The 24,936-nt window shown below is 43.8% G+C and overlaps 2 protein-coding genes across 3 annotated transcripts; both read right to left on the bottom strand.

Annotated features, from left to right (window-relative positions):
* On the bottom strand, window positions 1-5,774 carry LOC103648165 (Splicing factor U2af large subunit B). 2 transcript variants are annotated; one of them, XM_008672653.3, is made up of 8 exons: window positions 5,456-5,774; window positions 4,487-4,749; window positions 3,246-3,356; window positions 2,777-2,850; window positions 1,977-2,053; window positions 1,696-1,797; window positions 860-1,609; window positions 1-767 (listed from the first exon to the last, which is right to left on the bottom strand). In XM_008672653.3, exons 1-8 carry the CDS (start codon window positions 5,618-5,620, stop codon window positions 195-197), a joined length of 2,115 nt encoding a protein of 704 aa, XP_008670875.1. In that variant the 5' UTR covers window positions 5,621-5,774; the 3' UTR covers window positions 1-194. The 2 variants fall into 2 exon arrangements, with proteins under 2 accessions (XP_008670875.1, XP_008670876.1); XM_008672654.4 differs by having other exon boundaries at window positions 1,696-1,776; window positions 5,456-5,773.
* Window positions 5,775-8,223: 2,449 nt separating this feature from the next.
* Window positions 8,224-9,662, bottom strand: LOC103649441 (uncharacterized). Its single transcript, XM_008673709.2, has 4 exons — window positions 9,403-9,662; window positions 8,580-9,328; window positions 8,458-8,492; window positions 8,224-8,349 (listed from the first exon to the last, which is right to left on the bottom strand). The coding sequence occupies exons 1-4, from the start codon at window positions 9,639-9,641 to the stop codon at window positions 8,224-8,226; spliced, it is 1,149 nt and encodes a 382-aa protein (XP_008671931.1). The 5' UTR covers window positions 9,642-9,662.
* Window positions 9,663-24,936: the final 15,274 nt, after the last annotated feature.

Here is a 24,936-nt window from a genome sequence, read left to right as displayed (position 1 = left end):
TTATAGAAAATAGTTAATGCCCATTTCCTTTCAGAATTAACGTTACAAACTTTAATAACACTGACATGTCTTGCAAGACATAAGCATACAACAACTTTATAATGTTTTAGAAAGCAAATAAGACAATGCACTTATAAATTTCTTCGCAAACCGGATATGGAAACAGAAGCACGACATGTTAAACAACAGTAAATTTAGCAAAAACTAAATATGAACTGCTGCAAATGTTTTTTGCGCTCCTTCATCATACTCCATACTTCTGGATCGACCTCGTCTTCACGAGTACGCTCCAGCATCTCGAGTTGTTGTTCGGCCATACTTAGTTCTTTTAATCTCAATTCCCTTTTACGAATGCTTAATTTTTTTGCTTCCAAGTCCAACCTCTTCTTCTCTAGCTCCATGTCCTGTTCATTGTACTTATATTTCTTCTCACCCTTTTCTATGATGCGCTGAATTAGTTTTTCAGTTAATTCTTGAAGACGGCTTAAGTATTCCGTCGTCGTTGATGACGCAGCCTTCTTTCTCTCTGATTTAGAAGAATCACGACAGAGAGGCCGTTTACCAGTCAAACCAGCAGACCCACTATCTGATTCTTCTACACCAATAAAAGGACCACCAGAAGATCCAATTGCTTTTCCATGTAATCCTCGGAAAGGTCCTTGACAAATGCTCTCCCATTTAGGTTCCCCCTTCAGCTTATGCCAGCAATGCATAAAATGAAATGGTTTGTTCTCCTCATGTGCAAACAAAGTTGCCGCCTTGGAAGTCTGCAAAAGTATGGAAGCGATAAGAATATGTCGAGCCCATACAAATGGAGCTAACTAGAAACAGTTGATAATAACACTACGTCAGTGCTTACCTTATCGTCGTCTGTCAAACCACTTTGTTTCTCTCGCAGCACTCTTGCGTAACAGCCTGAGAACTTACCAACATCTGCTCTAATCTTGTCCCATCTGCTGCTAAGGGCTCGATTCATTCTACAAGGGTACTCGCCCCTTTGTTCGTTGTACCTTTTTTCTATTCGTGCCCAAAGTCCCTTCTTCCTTTGTCCAGTGTGGACAATAGGATCACTGCTAATTTGCAACCAGGTTGTGCAAAGTAGAAGGTCTTCAGCAGCAGTATAATTTTGTTCCTTTGTTTTCTTTGGTTTTGTAACAGGGGCAGAAGTCTTTATAGGACTATTGATGTCCTGAACACTATGTTCAGCAGCGGACTCCAAGTTGACAGGTATTGAAGGTATTGTATTCGAACCCTGCAAAGGTGTACTAGTATTTGTACCTGAAAACGAATCTGGAAAAGGATTTCCTTGAACTGAACCAAGAGGATTCCTGACAAAGTTCATATAATGATTCCAATATACTGCAGATTGTGTGGCTGGTAGCATGGTTGATTCGGAACTTATATTTCCTGTCTGAATGGGAGCCCACATTGTTGTTGGACCATAGGATGCATTAGAAAAATTAATGTTTCTCATCATGTTGCAATCCAAAGGATGCTGCTGAATGAAGCCCCTAGGCCATAGCGGTGGTTGACTGGGAACAGCATCACCTGGACCAGCTGTGTTTCCTCCAATAGCAGCCATAACTCCATTGAAGAATATGGCAACGGTCTGTATGAAATAATGAACTGTTAAGGATATATATAGAAGACCAAATAGAAACAAATGAAAATAAATTAAACTATCCAAGTAATTACCTGCTCATTAGCAGTTGGAGGAAGTCCGCCCACATAGACAGGCCGAGCATGCCGGGTAGCCTGTTGTGTCATGGCTTGTGGCTGAATAACATGGGGGTTGAACTGATGCAAGGCAAGCAAAATTAGAAAGCAACAAACATGATCAAATAATAGAAAATACAAGTGTGCCCAAGAAACAAGGACAGTTCATTATCAAATTTGGATGCCAGATCACAACAGAATGACCATTCACGGTTGAAGCTCAAATTAAACAACCCAAAAAAAAGAAACACATGGGTTACCTGTCCTGCAGCCAAATTATACAAGTTTGGAAGCACCCCAACCCCAGGAATAGGAGCGGTGACACCAGGCAGCTGACCTGCAATCATCAACAGAAAAAAATTGTGGAAATGATGATTAAACTTACCTACCAAAAGATACTATAGAACAAAATAATAGAAGACCACCATTGATAAAATCCATACATAGGAAACCCTTTTCCTCAAAACTCCACATCAGTTGTGGCGTATTGCTTCAAGAAAATCAAACTATGAAACTACCAAAAATGTACCACATGCTGATATGAAGATAAACAATATATCACACCAGATAGTGTCCTCGTACATTAAAGCTACAGCAGTCAGCTCAATCCAGTGGAAGCCGATGACAATGTGGGCCAAGTTTGCCTCCTAACCCATATACATACACAAAAAAACACCAACAAGAACAATCAAGAAAAAAATTACTCAGATTCAGCCATCATGCTTAATAAAATGAAAATACACAGGTCTTGTAAAAAGAAGAAAACAGATTCCTAACACAGATAACTCTTTGTGGAGACAATTCAGATTAGAGCAAAGTTGCCAAATGCCAAACTCACTAAAAAATGGCAGCAGTAGTAGTAGTAATGATGATCATCATCATCAATACATCATCAGAACCACAAGTTTATATACTAACACTGCAATGTAAAGCTTAAGAACAAATTAAATATCAATTTTACTAAATTGTATGCATAATAACTAATCACCAAGTTCATTGATGAGTAATTCCAATTATGGATAATAAATACATGTAAAGAACTATGATATTTCCATCATACCAGGGATAACACCAGCAGCAACAATAGGAACTGCCTGTTGTGTAGGTGCTTGGTCAAAACCACTCACACGCTTGCTGTTCAGAACAACAGATGTTAGCAAGTAGATAAACAACAGAACACAGCACATCTGACAGACTGACAGATAGTACAACAAAACAAAAGGACAACCATTCTTTTGAAATGAATAAATCATGTCCAGAAAGAATAAAATTAAGAATACAATGCATCAGTTACACATGTCTGAATTTTAAAGCAACAAATAAACATATATAGAAATTGAAAAATACTCACTGCAGAGTCAGTTTCCCAACATGTAAAACAATGGAGATAATAACTAGTCATAAAAAATGCATTTCATTAAAGACATCAAATCACAATACAAGTTGTCTATTCACTGGGTCCAGTTAAACCAAAAGTGTGATCAGCAACAAAGAAAACGTTAAACAAGTACATACTACATAGCATGTACCTCTTCGATCTAGAGCGTGAATGAGAACTAGATCTGCGGTCACGGTCACGACCCTTAGAAGGGGAACGGGAGCGATGCCTACGATGGCCATCTCTGTCACGATCTCTTCTCCTGCATTATCAATCATCATATTTTCACAGCAGCCAATAGTCTTTGTGATAGATAAAAAAATATCAAGGCACATATCTCCTTTCCTTTAGATATATTATTTTCAACTTCACAGTTTTGGCATCGCAATATAAAACACTTCAAAATCATAGCTTGCTACAAAAACTTTGCAGTTTTAAAAAAAATCCTTATACTATATTGTTTTGTTGTCTCAGATAAGAGACAAATCAGAAAGCCAATAATAAATACTCGAGCACTAGGTGACAAGGAACAGAAGTGTTCCAGTGACTAAGAGATTTCAATTACATTAGGTGCCATGGATACTAGTAGTGCATTAGTGTATCACAGAATTTATGAAAACCAGTGCAGATATCTAAAATATATATATAAACTTATAAATCTATATTAAACAGGTAAATATATATTGCATCAATTTCCAGAATCCCTTGAAACTAGCTGAAGTAAACACCACCAAAACAGAATCAGAATATAATTCCCGTTTTCGAATGCTAGAGCCAACAAATAAAACAAACAGTCACTAATAAGCACCTGAAGCAGTCCATGATTATGGAACTGCAAAGAGTTCTGATTACTGAGAGTTTTTCGAGAAAAATAGGCAGCTTAGGAATATCAAAGAATACCACTAAGGCACTAACGGACCAGTAGATTTTAGCACAGATCTAACTCCAAGATTCAGGCTGGATGTGTAGTTTGCAGGGTAAACTAAGTGGAATAATATAAATGACTAATAAATTATAATATAAACAAAATGGTTCACTTAAATGATCTCGGCATACTCCAGCTCCAGATCAATATTTCTTGGAGCTACAAATATCTAGCTCCAAGAAAATCTGTCTTTCTTGGAGCTACAAATATCTAGCTCCAAGAAAATCTGTCTTTCTTGGAGCTGGAGCTCTAGCTTGCGAAACTCAGAAACTATTTATTAGTCAACTAGAGAGCAAGTAAATGGTAAGGTTCTCACAATTTTTCTAAATATCCTGAATGTGTCCCATCAAGTTAAGTGGAAACTTGTTACAAAATTACCAATTCAGTAACTAGTTTACAACTAGAAAAACTAAATCATCAAAGCAGAAGAAAAAATAGAAAAGCAAGCTGCACATATAACCAAGTACCTCTCAGAATCATGACTCCTGCGACGGTCACGATCATCAGAACGATCACGGTGTTCCCTTATCTCGCTGCGCTCGCGACGATCCCTGTGGTGGCGATCACGATCCCTGTCTCTGTCACCTCTTTCACGATCCTTGTCCCTGTCTCGGCCCCTCTCCTTTTCGCGGACACGGTCTCTGCCTCGCTCCCTGTCCTTGCCCTTATCACGTTCTCGGTCCCTTTCTTGAGATTTGGAGGAACCACTGTCATGTGATTGGGTCTCATGCTAGGAAAAGAAGAAATAGTTCAATAAGTCAGATGACTGTAATTATGAACGCAAACAGCAAAAACTGTAATAACTGTAAACCATGGTACTAAGCAGGTACAAAGGTTGGCAAAGGCCAGCTCCATCAGTCCACAAGCGGCAAAAACAAATCCAACTATAAGTCAAAAAGAAAATGCGCCTAGCACTTAGCCAAAAGAAGTCTTAACCAGCCAGCCAGCAATCAAGTGCCAAAATGCGGCTTACTTTGTATGCCAATCTGCACAACACAAACTATGAAACATAAACATGCAGAATAAGATGACACAAAATTATAAATTATAATGAGAGTAAAAGTCGTACATCAAGAATTTGAGACTGGCAGAAACAGAAGATCTCCTACCATAAGGATTGGGCATCTAATAACTCACTACATGGACCAACAAGCCTTATCCCGCAGTAAGTCGCACAGACAGAACCATCACTTGACCGCCCGGTTTTTACTTTTATTTATTTGCATTGATTATTGGTGAGGAAACAAGTACCAGGAGAAATAAATCACGGGCTAAGGTTAGCATTAGCGACAATGACCGCTGCACCCAGTAATACCGCAACCATAACGCCGCAACGGAACAAATCGACCCGACGCATCGGATCTATCCCTCTAGAGCCCACATTTAGCTCGAACTCCAACGGATCGCGCGCCTCCAAGCGAGCGGTCGGTACGAACCTGGGGCTGGGAGGAGCGGCCGTCGGCGTGGTCGGAGAACACGGAGGGATTGCTGTCGGAGGGCGGCGAGCCACCGGCGCCGGCGGCGTACTCGGTCTGCGCATAGCCACCCTCGGCCGTGGCCTGGTCGCCGTTGCCCTGGTAGCGCTCGCCGTACTCAGCCATCTCACGGTTCGGGTTGGGGACAGGTTTTTTGTTTTTCTAAATCTAGCTAGGTTTTGGGGCAGGTTGGTTGGGCCGCGTGCGTGAGAGGAGGCGGATTTCGGAGGAGGTGCACGAGACGGGGAATGGGTGGTTTAGACTGACTGCAACGCTCCCCCTTCGCACCCCCTCCCCTATCACTGTTCACGGTATAGGGGTTACTGTTCACCCCTTCTCTCCGCAGCGGTCGCCGCTATCCGCCTCCCCTCGCCGCCGCCCTCTTCTCTCTCACGCCAGATGCAGGGCGTCACTGTGCAGTCCCCCTCCACTTCTTCGCGCGGAAGAATCCGCCCGCGGCACCGACCGGAAGCTTCGCGGTCGTCTTCTCTCCTGTTCGAGGCGCCTGCGTTTCGGCGATTCGCGACGAGGCGACGGCGATTCGGGCGCGCTAGCGTGCCGGTCCCCGTCGGAGCTGTGGACGACGAAGTGGAGGTGGTCAGCAAGGTGCTCCGGTCAAGACCGAAGACGAAGCGGGCGCAAATCCGGCTCCGTCCAGGTTCGTCGCCACCGCTTGGTTGCTTTCCCCGTCCGACCATCGACGCCTTCATCGGATCCCCAATCCAGCAGTTCGATTCGTCTTATTGCCGCCCAAATCTTCGGATCTTGAGGTACGCCCTTCGACCCGTATTGTTTATGTTAATCTTCCGCACAACTTTGAACATCTTATTACTACGGCAATCCAGTTATCCTTTGAACCGTAAGAAATTTCATCCGCAAACAAACGATGAATCCCCAGTTCACAAATTTCCGCGGATCTGGTCTGCCTATTAGGGTTACACAATTGTAAGGTACTCACCCGCTGAATGTCTTTCAAACTTGGTCGAACTAAATTTGGTTGTGCTTACAATTCGGGCCACAGGTTCTTCACCTGCCATTATTTTGTAATCCCTACACTACGGACTTGCTTGCATACTGCCTTCAAGTGTAGTCTTCTCGAATTAATTTTGGATGAACACTGTCCACAACAACAGGTCATTTTAGTAAATGTACTAGAGTGATTAATAGTTGGGTGCCCCACAATGTGTTACTTCAACCAACTCAGTGTAATGTTCATTGTTTATTATCCTTTTTAAAACTCTCATTGACATAATCAGAGGGGGCATTACTTCTGAACTTAGTATGCCTCATGTTCATTCATAGTGTTAGGTGTATGTGAACCCTAATTGTGTTGCTGTACTACCCCCCAATTTGTTTGTCACCCTTGTATACGAGTGGACGATACTAAACTATTGTCCACCTTCATATAGTAGCTTTCTATATTGATACAACAACTAATTTATTTGTGTTGTAGTAATGTGTATAACCCTCACTTATTTCCCAATATCTTCCCATTAACATTATGTTTTCTTCAGCAAGTTATGGTATGAGCAGACAGTTCTTTATTATGTTCATTATGTTTGTGCTTGCATGGAGTACATAGCTTGTTTTTTGTATCCTACAATGTTTTGTACAACCCTCGCATTAAAGCAATGTTTCTTCTTACATGGAGTGCATTGTTTGTTAATTATCTCCTTAACTGTTTTGTACAAGACTGACATCAAACATTTGTTACTGCTGTACAATGAGTGCATTGCTTGTATTTTCAGTCCATGACCACATGAAACAACAATATATCGAACTAGTCAAATTTTTGTTATTTCTAATTCCCATATGTTGGCCTTACCAGTCATAACATTTGCAGTGTTATACTAATATAAATATGTTATGTTCCATGCTTCAATATGACTGCTACAATTGAAATCTTTACTTGTTGCATGCAACATCATTGATAAATATGTTGGGTTGTTTTCAATTCGTTACGCCTGTATGGTTCATAAGGAAATCGTAGTGTTTGTTCATTTATTATTCTTTGCAGCACAGTTCCGAATGGCATCCTCGAAAGAAGATACCATGAAGTCTTTGGTTAAAGTACTTGTCGACTGTGACGAGGATGCCACAAAATCCCTTCGTGGATTAGTAGATCATGCATTAGACCACATGCATGACGAAGAGATATTAGCTAGAACCCTCTTTGCCATGAAAGAAAAACTTGATTTGCTTCACCAAGATGCCTTAGAGGCAAAAGTCCAAGCTTTTCCTGAAATTGCTAAGTACGAGGGGGATGACATAAGTGTTGAACCGACATCTCCGTCGACCCCTCCAACAGTTACTGAACCATCTGTCGACGAAGAGGAGTTCTACTGCCCGGATGTGAGTGACGAGTGGTACTTCAGCGACTCAGATAGGTCAACTCGTAATAGCTATTGGAATATTTATTAGTTCACTGTATTCCAGCTGTACAAGCAGGATTTGCTTTTGAACATCCCAGTACTCGGGTTGTCGTAGTTGTCATGTTGTCGAACTAGTCGTGTCATGTATGTCTAATTCTCCATGCTACCTCGTCAGCTTAAGTTAGTATGATGTCCAGAACGTTGTCGTCTGTGAACTATGATGAATTTTAAATGTTCTGATGCTACTCCTTAATAAGTTCATTAAATTATGGTTCTATTATTTCAGTGTCTTTATATGGTTTGTCTTAAGTTTAACGTACCTCGTTTTGTCGATTGCCTTCAAAGTGTATCATATGACTAAATGTGTGCCATCTCCACATATCCTAGCATGGACCCTGCCAGCAATGCGACATCGTCGCAGGCGATGTCAAATCCCTCAAATGCCCAGCAATTTCCACCACCACCACCCTTATGGCCAACGGGCTACATGCAGCAGAATCCAGTCGATTGCAACATCATGGGAAACATTAATTTTCCTAGTCCTGGTCAAGGTCCAACTACAATGTGGGCTCCAATTCAGCCAGGGAATACTAGTTCCCAATCAACCATGATCCCTGCTTCCCAATCTGCACTATATTGGAATCACTACATGAATTTTGTGAGGAACCCTCTTGGGTCGGTTGGAATGAGTCCATACACAGATTCTTATCCACCTTCACTATCAAGTACTCCAAATGCACGCTCAATATCCTTTCGGCAACTTTCCTGCATCTGAGTGAAGTAGACTTTCTTTTCCTCGTATGGGTGTCGGATTGCTTTCACAAAAGTAGGCCAGTTGGGGTAAATACCATCAGCGAGGTAATAACCGAAGTTGTACGCATTACCATTAACTGTGTAATTGACAGGTGGCATTCGACCAGTAGTGATTGGGTCAAATACGGGGGATCGGTGGAGCACGTTAACGTCATTGTTTGTCCCAGGCATGCCAAAAAATGCATGCCAAATCCATAGATCATACGTTGCAACTGCTTCAAGTATCATCGATGCCCTACCATTTCGACCACAAAATTGACCTCGCCATGCCGTTGGACAGTTCCTCCACTCCCAGTGCATGCAATCGATGGATCCCAACATGCCAGGAAAACCCCGCGACTCACTATTATGCATGATGCGAGTAATGTCATCTTGAGTTGGAGTGCGTAAATACCAGGCACTAAAACAATCAATGATTGCGCGACAAAAATGATGAAGGCATTCCCTAGCCGTTGATTCCCCAATTTGAATATACTCGTCTACCGCATCTGAAGGTAAGCCATAAGCAAGTATCCGCATGGCCGCACAAACTTTTTGTAATGGTCCTAGTCCGGGCATACCAGTTGCGTCAACTCTTTGTGTAAAGTAAATATCGTGTTGTTGAAGACCATGCAGAATGCGGAGAAACAAAGGCCTACTCATGCGGAACCTATATAAATGGTATTGCATAATTGTCAAAACTTGAACAAATGATAACATAAGACAAATGTATGAAGTGCGCACCTTCTACGAAACACATGCGGTGGATACACTGGGTTAGCGGCGAAGTAGTGATGTTGGATGAGGTTTTCTCCAGCGAAATGATCTCTGTGAATGACACGGCGGGGTAGACCGGACCGTCGGCGGTGAAGGTGTTGAGCCGCAATGTTTAGGGTTAGTAGGTTGACAAGCAAAAGAGTTTCATCCTCACTATCACTCGAATCACTCGAAGCAAACTCATCTTCCGTATGGCTCGGAGACATAACGAACTATGGATAACTTGATTCACTGAGTACTATGGGTGAAGAATATGGTAGAGGTTCATTGAATATATATAGGGGAGAGCAAAGGTGGGGGGGAAGATGGCTTCCATTGAAAGCCATCCGTGGCTTCGTATGAAAGGCAACGGTGTCTTGCATCGTAAGATAGTCGTGGCTTGCACCGTACGACTGAAAGGTTTGTCTTCCAAAGTAAGTGTGCTTCAGAGAAGTTCGTGCACATATGAATGGAACAATTCCGAAGACCGCTAAGGTTCATTAATTGTAAATGAAATTTTGTAAGAAGGATTACAATTAAATATTGTAATATTTGATTTTGTACATAGTATGTCTTAATTAAGAGGAATAATTAAAAAAAATTTGTTAACCTAGTTTCATCTAGTAATCAAAACGTGTTGAAAAAAACAATAAAAATAAAAAAACTAGTTGGTTATGTTAGTTGTAGGGAAATGTATATTTAATGAGTAGAGGGATATGTAGGGGAATATTTAGGGGGAACGGTTGCGGGACGAGTAAATTTAGGGGAGGGAATCTTGCTGACGTGGCTGCATAGTAAGATTTAGGGGGAAAATATAGGGGGAACGGTTGCGGATAGTCTTAGAGCACTACAAAAGAACATGTAACATATATTAGTTAAAATAGTGATTTTTCTTATTCCAACAACTTCATCATTTTTTCTTAAAAAATTAGCGTCCCGCATCTACAACCTCTTCTCTCTCATATTTTGGTGTGTTCTATCCCTCTCCAATTCATTCCTCAACGTATCAGATCATTCACAACATCACGACGATTGTACAGATTGCGCCACATGTCACATTTACGTGTTGTTTGGTTTGGCAGCAGGTAGTGGTAATGAGAATGGAACTTATTGCACCCGCTATCCTTTACTGTGAACGGTTACCAGTCTATGTTTGGTTGCAACGTGGGATCCAAAAAGACGTATCGGAGTTGGCTAACAGTCAAAAAACAGCGGCAATGATTTTGTATCGGCTGGTATTGCATCCACTGCAATCGTTTACGGTATAGTCTAACCAAACATAAAGCAATCGTAATAGATTACCCTGTTAACTGATTATGGCACTAAATCAACGAACCAAACAGCACCTTAAAGGAACTGTCGGAGTACCCATCATAATTCACTCTTAAAAATAAAGCAATCGTAATAGATTACCCTGTTAACTGATTATGGCACTAAATCAACGAACCAAACAGCACCTTAAAGGAACTGTCGGAGTACCCATCATAATTCACTCTTAAAAATTTTTAGCCTGCTCTTAATAATCAATTTTTGGGGTAAAATTTTTAACATCCTTTTGGAGTTGCTCTTAGGCTGTAAGCAACGATGCTTCCTAAATTTTTCCCTCTAAATATTACTATGCAGCAACGTCAGCAAGATTCTCTCCCCTATATTCACTCTTCCCACAACCGTTCTCCTATAAATTTTCCTATATATCCCTCTACATATTAAATATATATTTCCACCTAACTAACATAACCAACTTATTTTTTCAATTTTCTTTTTCCTTTTCGACACGTCTGTCATGTTGCCATGTTGGAATTTATTTTTTGTTAAGTAAAAAATATTTATGGTTTATAAATTATGCAGAACATACAGACATAATTTAAGTTAAATTTAATTTTGGAATTCCATAACAAACCTTATTATTGTGCCTCGTCCAGATTTTTCTTAAACATTGAGACGTGAATATTGAACCAAGCTTCTGTTGGATGCACACAGCGAACAGTCGTACGCAGCAAGCCACGGTTAGCTTGCAGTGGAAGACACGAGCTTCCCACACAAGCCACATTCATCTCACCTATATATATGCATACGTGCTCCTCCCAATTCTGCACACATCCCACATAACTCCAGCTAGTTAGCCATTGTTCGCTATGTATCCTTTCCATAGGGACGATGATTCCGATTCGAGTGATAGTGACGATATGTCACACCCGGTTTTGGAAGGTAAACCGAATGCGAACCATGTACGTGCCAGGATCAGAAACTCACGTACACAGCGATTATATAATTGGACATCATCACATAATGCTCAAAGTAAATAGCGGAAAGGTACTTTATTACGATAAGATGTCCGAGACATCCACAGGGTCTAATACATAACCATTGTCTTTAACATTAATATCAAAGTGCGGAAAATGAAACGTAGAAGTTAAGCCTACACAAGCAGCTGACTGGGGGCTTTGCCACTAAGATAAACTAGAACTTGTCGTAGTCTTGGAACTCCTCAAAGTCCTCCATGTTGCCAGCATCTCCTCCTGAGCACTGAGTACAGTGGGGACAACCTAGGGTGGGGTGGTTTGTAAAGTAAGGGTGAGTACACATCAACGTACTCAGCAAATGTCCCGTTTGGCTAAAGTGGACTAGCTATATGTGGGGCTAAGGTTAAGTAGTTGCTTTTAGTTGGTCAAACATTTATTACTATTACTAGAGCCAAGTTTCAGTAATAAACTCAGTTATTGCCCAAAAGTACTCCCTCAAAAAAAATACCAGAGATCATAATTATAACCAACATTCTTAACCATCATCATAAAAGTAATCAAAGCTCTTCTAATCAAAGAGGATCCCAAGGCTACTCTTAACCGTGAGCTCGGCTGATATACCAGTTTCTAACACTCTGCAGAGGTTGTACACTTTACCCACAAGTCGTGATCCCTTTCCAGCCTGGGTTGTACAGACCTGATCTTCACTACCGAGGTGAATGACCAGGGATACACTACGTAGCCTTTACAAAGCCTCCCCTGGTGCATAGTTGCTTGTTAGGTTTCGCTAGTCGTACAAACGCAGTACACCTCCCCAAGGTGGGTGACTAACAAAACCAAATCGAATGAACCTCTGCACCCCCCTTGGCAGAGCGAGCACTACGCCCCAGCCCCCATTGATGGCCCTCAGTCAAAGCCAACTACACAATTAGGTTCATCTAATTAATCAGCTAAGGGCGTCCCATTCCACCCTCATGGTTGCACTGTTATCCCGGGTGGTCACTCCACGAACAGGTTCTTACAGAGAGGTACTCAGGAAAATGGCCTGAGTCCCCTAGAGTATCACAATATCATCATCGGTATAACATCGTCGTATCATAAATAATCACATCATTTTCATTGATTAAGTTAAAACAATATGAAAGGGAATTAGGCTTACACCTAGTTCCTATATAATTTTGGTGGTTGAATTGCCCAACACAAATCTTTGGACTAACTAGTTTATTCAAGTGTATAAGTTATACAGGTGCAAAAGGTTCACACTTAGCCAATAAAAAGACCAAGTATTGAGTTCAACAAAAATGCAAAGGAGCAACCGAAGGCTCCTCTGGTCTGGCGCACCGGATAGTGTCCGGTGCACCAGAGGACTCCAACTCCAACTCGTCACCTTCGGGAAAATTCAGAACCGGCGCGCTATAATTCACCGGACTGTCCGGTGTACACCGGACAGTGTCCGGTGCTCCAACGAAGACGCTGCTCCGGAACTCGCCAGCCTCGGGATTTTCACGAAGGCTGCTCCGCTATAATTCACCGGACATGTCCGGTGTGCACCGGACTGTCCGGTGCATCCTCGGAGCAACGACTACTTCGCGCCAACGGCTACCTGCAACGCATTAAATGCGCGCGCAGCGCGCGCAGAAGGCAGGCGCGCCCATACCGGCGCACCGGACACTGAACAGTTCATGTCCGGTGCGCCACCGGACATCGAGGCGGGCCCAGAAGTCAGAACTCCAACGGTCAGATTCCAACGACACTGGTGACGTGGCTGGGGCACCGGACTTTCCGGTGCGCCATCGACAGACAGCCTCCACCAACGGTCAAGTTTGGTGGTTGGGGCTATAAATACCCCCAACCACCCCACCATTCATTGCATCCAAGTTTTCCACTTCTCAACCACTTACAAGAGCTAGGCATTCAATTCTAGACACACCAAAGAGATCAAATCCTCTCCAATTCCACACAAGGCTTTAGTGATAAGCGAGAGAGATTTGTCGTGTTCTTTTGAGCTCTTGCGCTTGGATTGCTTCTTTTCTTTCTCACTTGTTCTTGTGATCAAAACTCCATTGTAATCAAGGCAAGAGGCACCAAGTGTGTGGTGGCCCTTGCGGGGAAGTTTTATTCCCGGCTTTGATTTGAGAAGAGAAGCTCACTCGGTCCGAGGGACCGTTTGAGAGAGGGAAGGGTTGAAAGAGACCCGGCCTTTGTGGCCTCCTCAACGGGGAGTAGGTTTGCGAGAACCGAACCTCGGTAAAACAAATCCGCGTGTCACACTCTTCATTTGCTTGCGATTTGTTTTTCACCCTCTCTCGCGGACTCGTTTATATTTCTAACGCTAACCCGGCTTGTAGTTGTGTTTATTTTTGTAAATTTCAGTTTCGCCCTATTCACCCCCCTCTAGGCGACTATCAATTGGTATCAAAGCTCGGTGCTTCATTAGAGCCTAACCGCTCGAAGTGATGTCGGGAGATCACACCAAGAAGGAGATGGAGACCGGCGAAAAGCCCACTACAAGCCATGGGAGCACTTCATCGGAAGAGTCCCGCACCAAGAGAAAGGAGAAGAAGAACTCCTCCAAAGGGAAGGAGAAGAAGTCTTCTTCACACCAAAAGGAGAAGAAGGAGAAATCCTCTTCTCACAAGACGCGTCGGAGTGGGGACAAGAAAAAGAGAATGAGGAAAGTGGTCTACTACGAGACCGATTTTTCATCGCCATCCACCTCCGGCTCCGACGCGGCATCCGTCACTTCTAAGCGCCAAGAGCGCAAGAAGTATAGTAAGATCCCCTACACTACCCTCGCATTTCTAAACATGCACCTTTACTTTCCGTCCCATTAGGCAAACCACCAACTTTTGATGGTGAAGATTATGCTAGGTGGAGTGATTTAATGCGATTTCATCTAACCTCACTCCACAAAAGTATATGGGATGTCGTTGAGTTTGGTGCACAGGTACCATCTGTAGGGGATAAAGACTATGATGAGGATGAAGTGGCCCAAATCGAGCACTTCAACTCTCAAGCAACAACAATACTCCTCGCCTCTCTAAGTAGAGAGGAGTATAACAAGGTACAAGGGTTGAAGAGCGCCAAGCAGGTTTGGGATGTGCTCAAAACCGCACACGAAGGAGACGAGCTCACAAAGATCACCAAGCGGGAGACGATCGAGGGGGAGCTCGGTCGGTTCCGGCTTCGCAAAGGGGAGGAGCCACAAAACATGTACAACCGGCTCAAGACCTTGGTGAATCAAGTGCGCAGCCTCGGGAACAAAAAGTGGGATGACCACGAGGTGGTTAAGGTTATTCTAAGATCTCTTATTTTCCTTAACCCTACTCACGTTCAATTAATCCGTGGCAACCCAAGATATACACTAATGACCCCCGAGGAAGTAATCGGGAATTTTGTAAGTTTTGAGTGCATGATCGAAGGCTCGAGGAAGATCAACGAGCTTGATGATCCCTCCACATCCGAAGCTCAACCCGTCGCATTCAAGGCGACGGAGGAAAAGAAGGAGGTGTCTACACCAAGTAGACAACCAATCGACGCCTCCAAGCTCGACAATGAGGAAATGGCGCTCGTCATCAAGAGCTTCCGCCAAATCCTCAAACAAAGGAGGGGGAAAGACTACAAGTCCCGCTCCAAGAAGGTTTGCTACAAGTGTGGTAAGCCCGGTCACTTTATAGCTAAATGTCCATTATCAAGTGATAGTGACAGGGGCGACGACAAGAAGGGGAGAAGAAAGGAGAAGAAGAGGTACTACAAGAAGAAGGGCGGCGATGCCCATGTTTGTCGGGAGTGGGACTCCGACGAAAGCTCAAGCGACTCCTCCGACGACGAGGACGCCGCCAACATCGCCGTCACCAAGGGACTCCTCTTCCCCAACGTCGGCCATAAATGCCTCATGGCAAAGGATGGCAAAAAGAAGGTTAAATCTAAACCCTCCACTAGATATGAATCCTCTAGTGATGATAATGCTAGTGATGAGGAAGATAATTTACGTACCCTTTTTGCCAACCTTAACATGGAACAAAAAGAAAAATTAAATGAATTGATTAGTGCTATTCATGAAAAGGATGACCTTTTGGATTCTCAAGAGGACTTCCTTATTAAAGAAAATAAGAAGCATGTTAAGATTAAAAATGCTTATGCTCTAGAAATTGAGAAATGTGAAAAATTATCTAGTGAGCTAAGCACTTGCCATGAGACAATAGACAACCTTAGAAATGAAAATGCTAATTTGTTAGCTAAGGTTGATTCTCATGTTTGTATTGTTTCAACTTCCAATCCTAGAGATGATAATGTTGATTTGCTTGCTAGGATTAATGAATTGAACATTTCACTTGCTAGCCTTAGAAATGAAAATGAAAAATTGCTTGCTAAGGCTAAAGATTTTGATATTTGCAATGCTACAATTTCCGACCTTAGAACTAAGAATGATATGTTACATGCTAAGGTTGTTGAATTAAAATCTTGCAAGCCATCTACATCTATGGTTGAGCATGTATCTATTTGTACTAGATGCAGAGATGTCGATATTGATGCTATTCATGATCATATGACTTTAATCAAACAACAAAATGATCATATAGCAAAATTAGATGCTAAAATTGCTGAGCATAACTTAGAAAATGAAAAGTTTAAATTTGCTAGAAGTATGCTTTATAATGGGAGAAGCCCTGGCATTAAGGATGGCATTGCTACCAAAGGGGAGACAATGTCAAACTTAGTGCCCCTCCTAAAAGATTGTCAAACTTTGTTAAGGGCAAAGCTCCCATGCCTCAGGATAACGAGGGTTACATTTTATACCCTGCCGGTTATCCTGAGAGCAAGATTAGGAAAATTCACTCTAGGAAGTCTCACTCTGGCTCTAATCATGCTTTTATGTATAAGGGTGAGACATCTAGCTCTAGGCAACCAACCCGTGCTAAGTTGCCTAAAAGGAAAATTCCCAATGCATCAAATGAGCATAACATTTCATTTAAAACTTTTGATGCATCCTATGTTTTGACTAACAAATCCGGTAAGGTCATTGCCAAGTTTGTTGGGGGCAAACACAAGGGGTCAAAGACTTGTGTTTGGGTACCCAAAGTTCTTGTGTCTAATGCCAAAGGACCCAAAACCGTTTGGGTACCTAAAGTCAAGAACTAAAATTGTTTTGTAGGTTTATGCATCCGGGGGCTCAAGTTGGATACTCGATAGCGGGTGCACAAACCATATGACAGGGGAGAAAAGGATGTTCTCCTCCTACGAGAAAAACCAAGATCCCCAACGAGCTATCATATTCGGGGATGGAAATCAAGGTTTGGTCAAAGGTCTTAGTAAAATAGCTATATCTCCTGACCATTCTATTTCCAATGTTTTTCTTGTAGATTCATTAGACTACAATTTGCTTTCCGTATCTCAATTATGCAAAATGGGCTACAACTGTCTCTTTACTGATATAGGTGTCACTGTCTTTAGAAGAAGTGATGATTCAATAGCATTTAAGGGTGTGTTAGAGGGTCAGCTATACTTAGTAGATTTTGATAGAGCTGAACTCGACACATGCTTAATTGCTAAGACTAACATGGGTTGGCTCTGGCACCTCCGACTAGCCCATGTTGGGATGAAGAATCTTCACAAGCTTCTAAAGGGAGAGCACGTTTTAGGACTAACAAATGTTCATTTCGAGAAAGACAGGATTTGTAGCGCATGCCAAGCAGGAAAGCAAGTTGGTGCTCATCATCCACACAAGAACATCATGACGACCGACAGGCCACTAGAGCTCCTACACATGGACCTATTCGGCCCGATTGCTTTCATAAGCATCGGCGGGAGTAAGTACTGTCTAGTTATTGTGGATGATTATTCTCGCTTCACTTGGGTATTCTTTTTGCAGGAAAAATCTCAAACCCAAGAGACCTTAAAGGGATTCTTGAGACGAGCTCAAAATGAGTTTGGCTTAAGGATCAAGAAAATAAGAAGCGACAACGGGACGGAGTTCAAGAACTCTCAAATCGAAGGCTTTCTTGAGGAGGAGGGCATCAAGCATGAGTTCTCTTCTCCCTACACCCCACAACAAAATGGTGTAGTGGAGAGGAAGAATCGAACTCTATTGGATATGGCAAGAACCATGCTTGATGAGTACAAGACATCAGATCGGTTTTGGGCCGAGGCAGTCAACACCGCCTGCTACGCCATCAACCGGTTATATCTACACCAAATCCTCAAGAAGACATCCTATGAACTCCTAACCGGTAAAAAGCCCAACATTTCATATTTTAGAGTCTTTGGTAGCAAATGCTTTATTCTTGTTAAAAGAGGTAGAAAATCTAAATTTGCTCCTAAGACTGTAGAAGGCTTTTTACTTGGTTATGACTCAAACACAAGGGCATATAGGGTCTTTAACAAGTCCACTGGACTAGTTGAAGTCTCATGTGACGTTGTGTTTGATGAAACTAACGGCTCTCAAGAAGAGCAAGTTGATCTTGATGAGATAGGTGATGAAGAGGCTCCGTGCATAGCGCTAAGGAACATGTCCATTGGGGATGTGTGTCCTAAGGAATCTGAAGAGCCTCCAAAAGCACAAGATCAACCATCCTCCTCCACGCAAGCATCTCCACCGACTCAAAATGAGGTTGAAGCTCAAGCTGATGTAGTAGAAGATCAAGCAAATGAGCCACCTCAAGATGATGGCAATGATCAAGGGAGAGATGCAAATGATCAAGAAAAGGAGGATGAGCAAGAACCAAGGCCGCCACACCCAAGAGTCCACCAAGCAATCCAACGAGATCACCCCGTCGACACCATCCTCGGCGACATTCATAAGGGGGTAACCACTAGATCTCGTGTTGCACATTTTTGTGAACATTACTCGTTTGTTTCCTCTATTGAGCCACACAGGGTAGAGGAAGCACTACAAGATTCGGATTGGGTGGTGGCGATGCAAGAGGAGCTCAACAACTTCACTAGAAATGAGGTATGGCATTTAGTTCCACGTCCTAATCAAAATGTTGTAGGAACCAAATGGGTCTTCCGCAACAAGCAAGATGAGCATGGTGTGGTGACAAGGAACAAAGCTCGACTTGTGGCCAAGGGATACTCCCAAGTCGAAGGTTTGGATTTCGGTGAAACCTATGCACCCGTAGCTAGGCTTGAGTCAATTCACATATTATTAGCCTATGCTACTTACCATGGCTTTAAGCTTTATCAAATGGACGTGAAAAGTGCCTTCCTCGATGGACCAATCAAGGAAGAGGTCTATGTTGAGCAACCTCCCGGCTTTGAAGATAGTGAGTACCCTAACCATGTCTATAGGCTCTCTAAGGCGCTTTATGGGCTAAAGCAAGCCCCAAGAGCATGGTATGAATGCCTTAGAGATTTCCTTATTGCTAATGGCTTCAAAGTCGGCAAGGTCGATCCTACGTTGTTCACTAAAACTCTTTACAATGATTTGTTTGTATGCCAAATTTATGTTGATGATATCATATTTGGGTCTACTAAAGAATCTACATGTGAAGAATTTAGTAGGATCATGACACAGAAATTCGAGATGTCTATGATGGGGGAGTTGAAGTATTTTCTAGGATTCCAAGTCAAGCAACTCCAAGAGGGCACCTTCATTAGTCAAACGAAGTACACTCAAGACATTCTAACCAAGTTTGGAATGAAGGATGCCAAGCCCATCAAGACACCCATGGGAACCAATGGGCATCTCGACCTCGACACGGGAGGTAAGTCTGTCGATCAAAAGGTATACCGGTCGTTGATTGGTTCATTGCTTTATTTATGTGCATCTCGACCGGACATCATGCTTTCCGTATGCATGAGTGCAAGATTTCAATTCGACCCTAAGGAATCACACCTTACGGCCGTAAAACGAATCTTGAGATATTTGGCTTATACTCCTAAGTTTGGGCTTTGGTACCCTCGGGGATCCACATTTGATTTGATTGGTTATTCGGATGCCGATTGGGCGGGGTGTAAGATTAATAGGAAGAGAACATCAGGGACTTGCCAGTTCTTGGGAAGATCCTTGGTGTCTTGGGCTTCAAAAAAGCAAAATTCGGTCGCTCTTTCTACCGCCGAAGCTGAGTATATTGCCGCAGGCCATTGTTGCGCGCAATTGCTTTGGATGAGGCAAACCCTGCGGGACTATGGTTACAAATTAACCAAAGTTCCTCTTCTATGTGATAATGAGAGTGCAATCCGCATGGCGGATAATCCCATTGAGCATAGCCGCACTAAGCACATAGCCATTCGGTATCATTTTCTCAGGGATCACCAACAAAAGGGAGATATCGAGATTGCATACATTAACACTAAAGATCAATTAGCCGATATCTTTACCAAGCCTCTTGATGAACAAACTTTTACCAAACTTAGGCATGAGCTCAATATTCTTGATTCTAGGAATTTCTTTTGCTAAAACTTGCACACATAGCTTATAAATATACCTTTGATCATGTCTCTTTCACATGCTATGACTAATGTGTTTTTCAAGTCTATTTCAAACCAAGTCATAGGTACATTGAAAGGGAATTGGAGTCTTCGGCGAAGACAAAGGCTTCCACTCCGCAACTCATCCTTCGCCGTCGCTCCGTGTCACTCTCCATCTTTGGGGGAGAAAGAACAAGGACTTCTACTTTGGTTTAATCTTCACTCTTTTATTTATGGCCAAAGGAGGAGAAAGTAATTTCAAGGGCTCTAATGACTCCATTTTTGGCGATTCATGCCAAAGGGGGAGAAAGTATTAGCCCAAAGCAAAAGGACCGCACCACCACCTAATTTTAAAATATAATTTTCAATTGTCAATTTGGTATCTTCTTATGTTCAAAAGAGGGAGAAAGTAGTATTTCAAAAATGATTCATCAAAACCCTCTTGAACACTAAGAGGAGGATTTCATTTAGGGGGAGTTCTGTTTAGTCAAAGCAAAAGCATTTGAAATAGGGGGTGAAAATTTCAAAACTTGAAAATGCTTTGCAAACTCATACAGGTGCAAAAGGTTCACACTTAGCCAATAAAAAGACCAAGTATTGAGTTCAACAAAAACGCAAAGGAGCAACCGAAGGCTCCTCTGGTCTGGCGCACCGGACTGTCCGGTGCACCAGAGGACTCCAACTCCAACTCGTCACCTTCGGGAAAATTCAGAACCGGCGTGCTATAATTCACCGGACTGTCCGGTGTACACCGGACAGTGTCCGGTGCTCCAACGAAGACGCTGCTCCGGAACTCGCCAGCCTCGGGATTTCACGAAGGCTGCTCCGCTATAATTCACCGGACATGTCCGGTGCATCCTCGGAGCAACGGCTACTTCGCGCCAACGGCTACCTGCAACGCATTAAATGCGCGCGCAGCACGCGCAGAAGGCAGGCGCGCCCATACCGGCGCACCGGACACTGAACAGTTCATGTCCGGTGCGCCACCGGACATCGAGGCGGGCCCAGAAGTCAGAACTCCAACGGTCAGATTCCAACGGCACTGGTGACGTGGCTGGGGCACCGGACATGTCCGGTGTGCACCGGACTGTCCGGTGCGCCATCGACAGACAACCTCCACCAACGGTCAAGTTTGGTGGTTGGGGCTATAAATACCCCAACCACCCCACCATTCATTGCATCCAAGTTTTCCACTTTTCAACCACTTACAAGAGCTAGGCATTCAATTCTAGACACACCAAAGAGATCAAATCCTCTCCAATTCCACACAAGGCTTTAGTGATAAGCGAGAGAGATTTGCCGTGTTCTTTTGAGCTCTTACGCTTGGATTGCTTCTTTTCTTTCTCACTTGTTCTTGTGATCAAAACTCCATTGTAATCAAGGCAAGAGGCACCAAGTGTGTGGTGGCCCTTGCGGGGAAGTTTTATTCCCGGCTTTGATTTGAGAAGAGAAGCTCACTCGGTCCGAGGGACCGTTTGAGAGAGGGAAGGGTTGAAAGAGACCCGGCCTTTGTGGCCTCCTCAACGGGGAGTAGGTTTGCGAGAACCGAACCTCGGTAAAACAAATCCGCGTGTCACACTCTTCATTTGCTTGCGATTTGTTTTTCACCCTCTCTCGCGGACTCGTTTATATTTCTAACGCTAACCCGGCTTGTAGTTGTGTTTATTTTTGTAAATTTCAGTTTCGCCCTATTCACCCCCCCTCTAGGCGACTATCACAATAGCATAAAGCTAACCATGATGACCCAAAAAGGTAAATAAGGATAAGGTAAATACAGACTAGTCAATCATTAGGTTTAAATAATGTAATGCGGGACAGTGAATTAAAAATGAATGGGACATAATGGTCAGAGGACACTTGCCTTCACCAGGTTGTTGCTCAGGAAGATCTTCAGCAACACACTCAGGAACCACGGACTGCTCGTTGTCTAAATAAAGGGATCATGCATTCAATACATTTGGTAAATAACAAATAAACAACACATCAATCATGTACAAACATGGGGACACATCTCAAAAAGAAAAGTATAAACTCAAAAGGGAGTTTAAATTATAGGATAGACTAATCTCATTAAGTAGTTGATTATTCTTTAAGTGTTGTCCATGATTACATAATCTGATTCTACTTCTTTTAATGAGACATAAGAGCTACACTAGAGATAAATTCATACATCACATGTTATTCTCTTCCCAATATTAAACATCTATTTACCACTAGGGTTTCCCTTTTTATTTATTTTATTAAGTGAATAAATCAATACATGTACTAGTTCATAGTTAGCCATAAAAAAATTAGAGTGTGCAGGTAGTGAATGGAACTAATTTATTTAAATAGAGAATATTCCTATGAACACTTTGCAATTTAAATCACTAAATTTGGAGTTCATATGCAAAAGATATGAAATAAACAAGTTTGGGAGTTTAAAATATGAAAATAGGTCTAATTCTGTAATTATTTAAAAGCCTAGGGTTCAATCTGCAAGAATACAGGGGCCTACGCGAGAAAACCAGGGACGGCGGGTTGATTCCCAACAAACCGAGGGTTTCTTACGCAAAACAGCCACACGAAGGGGTACGGGATCTACTCAACCATTAGATCTAAAACCAACAGCCGAGATTAGATCACCGGGCGAGGGCGCGTGCGCGGGCGAGCGAGCGCTGATAGGCGGGCCGGCGGTGTCAGCGACCGAGAAGGGGGCGAGCTGACCGATCGGGCCCAGCGCCAGGGGGCGCAGGCGCGGACTGGCGGGGCCCAGGGGCAGAGCGCGGGTGAGGGAGCAGACCAGAGCGGTCGGATCCAAATCCGACGGTTAGGATCAGGTCTGCGCTGATTAAATCTAGGCCACTCGATCTCAGATGGGCGGTTGAGATCTCGTGGCAAGCCTAGGTAAGTTCTCCTTGGCTACCAGCGGCAAAGCCGCCCGACTCCGCGGCGGAGCTCCGCCGGAGACGAGGGTACGGGCACGCGGGGGGTCTTGGGGTGTTGGGGATGGCTCATGCGGGTTCGAGGTGGTGCGACGGACTCGGTTGTGGGCTCGACACTGGCGCAGGGGCACCGAAGGGTACCCATCTACGGCGGAGCGGCCCGGCGGCGGCTCTAGCCCACATCGGCGAGCAATTGCACGAGCAACAAGGTAGGGAAACGAAAATTAGGGGCGCGGAGAGGTGGGTTACCTTGAGAGATGGCTTTGGAGCGCTTGAGCGACGGCGAGAACATAGCGGGGACCTAGGTCGACGGTGGGGGCGACACAGCTACACGACGAGAGTCTGGTGAGCGTGACCAGAGGGGAATAGAGGGGGTAAGAGCAAACCAAGGGGTGTCTTGAGTCATTGGCGAGGAGGCGGAGCTTACCGGAGCGATGAGCACGACCGAGGCTCGACGGCGGCTGCGGAACGGGTGCGCAGACACGGTGAACAGCGGCCGGGCTCCCTAGGCGTGTGCACGGCACGAGGCGGGTGCTGAGGGCTGTGAGTGCGCGAATGAGGGAAGAGGAGGGCGAGCGGGTGCTAGGCGACTAGAAATAGGCCGGGGTGGGGACGAGCGCGGCCTCGGCGTGCGTCGTGGGCGCGGACTCCACGGCGACGCGGCAGGTCGTGCACAGGCGGTTCGGAGGGGAAGGGTCCAATAGACGGACCCACCGGTCAGCGAGGGCGAACGAGAGAACGGGCGGTCGGGCTGGCAAGTGGGACCCGTGGTACAGCGAGAGAGGTTGCGTGCGTGTGGGTGAGATCGGCGCCGACAAGTCGGTCCCACTAGGCAACGAGCAAGAGAGAGAGGAGAGTGCGCGGGCAAACCGGTGCCGATAGGCGGGGTCTGCCTGTCTGGGGCGGCAGGCGCTGGCGCGCGCGGGGCTGGGCCTAGTGGGCTGGCTTGGGCCGAAATGGCTTTTCCTTTTTTCTAGAATTTCTAATTGCTTTTCTATTTCTTTTTTCTAGGGTTTTCAATTCAAATTCAAACCAAGTTTCAAATTCAAACTAATTCAAACATGTGCAACAATTCAAAGAATATTTAAGCTCAACATGATGCAACATTTCATGACTCATAATGTTTTGGCAAAAATAAATAATTAATCTCTCCCTAATTAAGCTACATCTACTCAAAAAGGAAAAAGAGAGAGAATCTAGAGAGAGATAGAAACTAGAGTGAGTGAGAGAGAAGAGTAACACCTGAATTTGGATGATATTAAGAAAGAAATTTTATACCCCCAAATTCAGGGTGTTACAGACCTATCCCCCTTAAAAAGAATCTCGCCCTCGAGATTCAAGGTTGGCTAGAAAAGAGCTTAGGTACTTGGCTTTCAAATCATTTTATCTTTCCCAAGTTGCTTCTTCTTCTGAGTGATGGCCCATTTGACTTTGCACTTCCTAATGGTGCTCCTCCGAGTGACCCGATCTGCTGTCTCCAATATCTGAGTTGGCTTCTCAATATATGTCAGATCTTCTTGAACTTCAAGATCCTCTGTTGGTAACTGCTCTTCTGGCACTCTCAAACATTTCTTCAGTTGAGACACATGGAACACATCATGCACAACAGACAGATTCTCTGGTAAACTAAGTTGATATGCCACTTCTCCACGCCTCGCTTGAATCTGGTACGGTCCAATGTATCATGGTGCTAGCTTGCCTTTGACTCCGAATCTTTTGATTCCTTTGATCGGTAACACCTTCAAGTAGACATAGTCTCCTACTTCAAAGCTCAGTTCTCTTCTTCGGGTGTCAGCATAGCTTCGCTGTCTGGACTGTGTTGCCTTAAGATTCTCTCAGAACATCCTGATGTTCTATTCGGCTTCAAGCAAAATATCTGGACTAAACACCTGTCTTTCGCCGGGTTGGTCCCAATGCAATGGGGTTTGCAATTCCTCCCATAA

The sequence above is a fragment of the Zea mays genome, chromosome 2 (assembly GCF_902167145.1).
Source record: "Zea mays cultivar B73 chromosome 2, Zm-B73-REFERENCE-NAM-5.0, whole genome shotgun sequence".
Taxonomy (NCBI): domain Eukaryota; kingdom Viridiplantae; phylum Streptophyta; class Magnoliopsida; order Poales; family Poaceae; genus Zea; species Zea mays.
Note: the sequence above shows the minus strand (reverse complement) of the source record. Positions and strands in the feature narration are given on the sequence as shown.

Excerpts from the sequence above, each read along its gene's own strand:
- LOC103648165 (XM_008672653.3), bottom strand. The coding sequence starts at position 5,620 with ATGGCTGAGTACGGCGAGCGCTACCAGGGCAACGGCGACCAGGCCACG. Across the intron at positions 3,357-4,486 it reads AGGAGTCATGATTCTGAGAG|GAGAAGAGATCGTGACAGAG; the intron begins GTACTTGGTTAT and ends TTGATAATGCAG. Across the intron at positions 2,851-3,245 it reads TCACGCTCTAGATCGAAGAG|CAAGCGTGTGAGTGGTTTTG; the intron begins GTACATGCTATG and ends TGTTCTGAACAG.
- LOC103649441 (XM_008673709.2), bottom strand. The coding sequence starts at position 9,641 with ATGTCTCCGAGCCATACGGAAGATGAGTTTGCTTCGAGTGATTCGAGT. Across the intron at positions 8,493-8,579 it reads TGGAGTACTTGATAGTGAAG|ATTGGGAAGCAGGGATCATG; the intron begins GTGGATAAGAAT and ends AATATAGTGCAG. Across the intron at positions 8,350-8,457 it reads TCATGGTTGATTGGGAACTA|CCCGTTGGCCATAAGGGTGG; the intron begins GTATTCCCTGGC and ends TGCTGCATGTAG.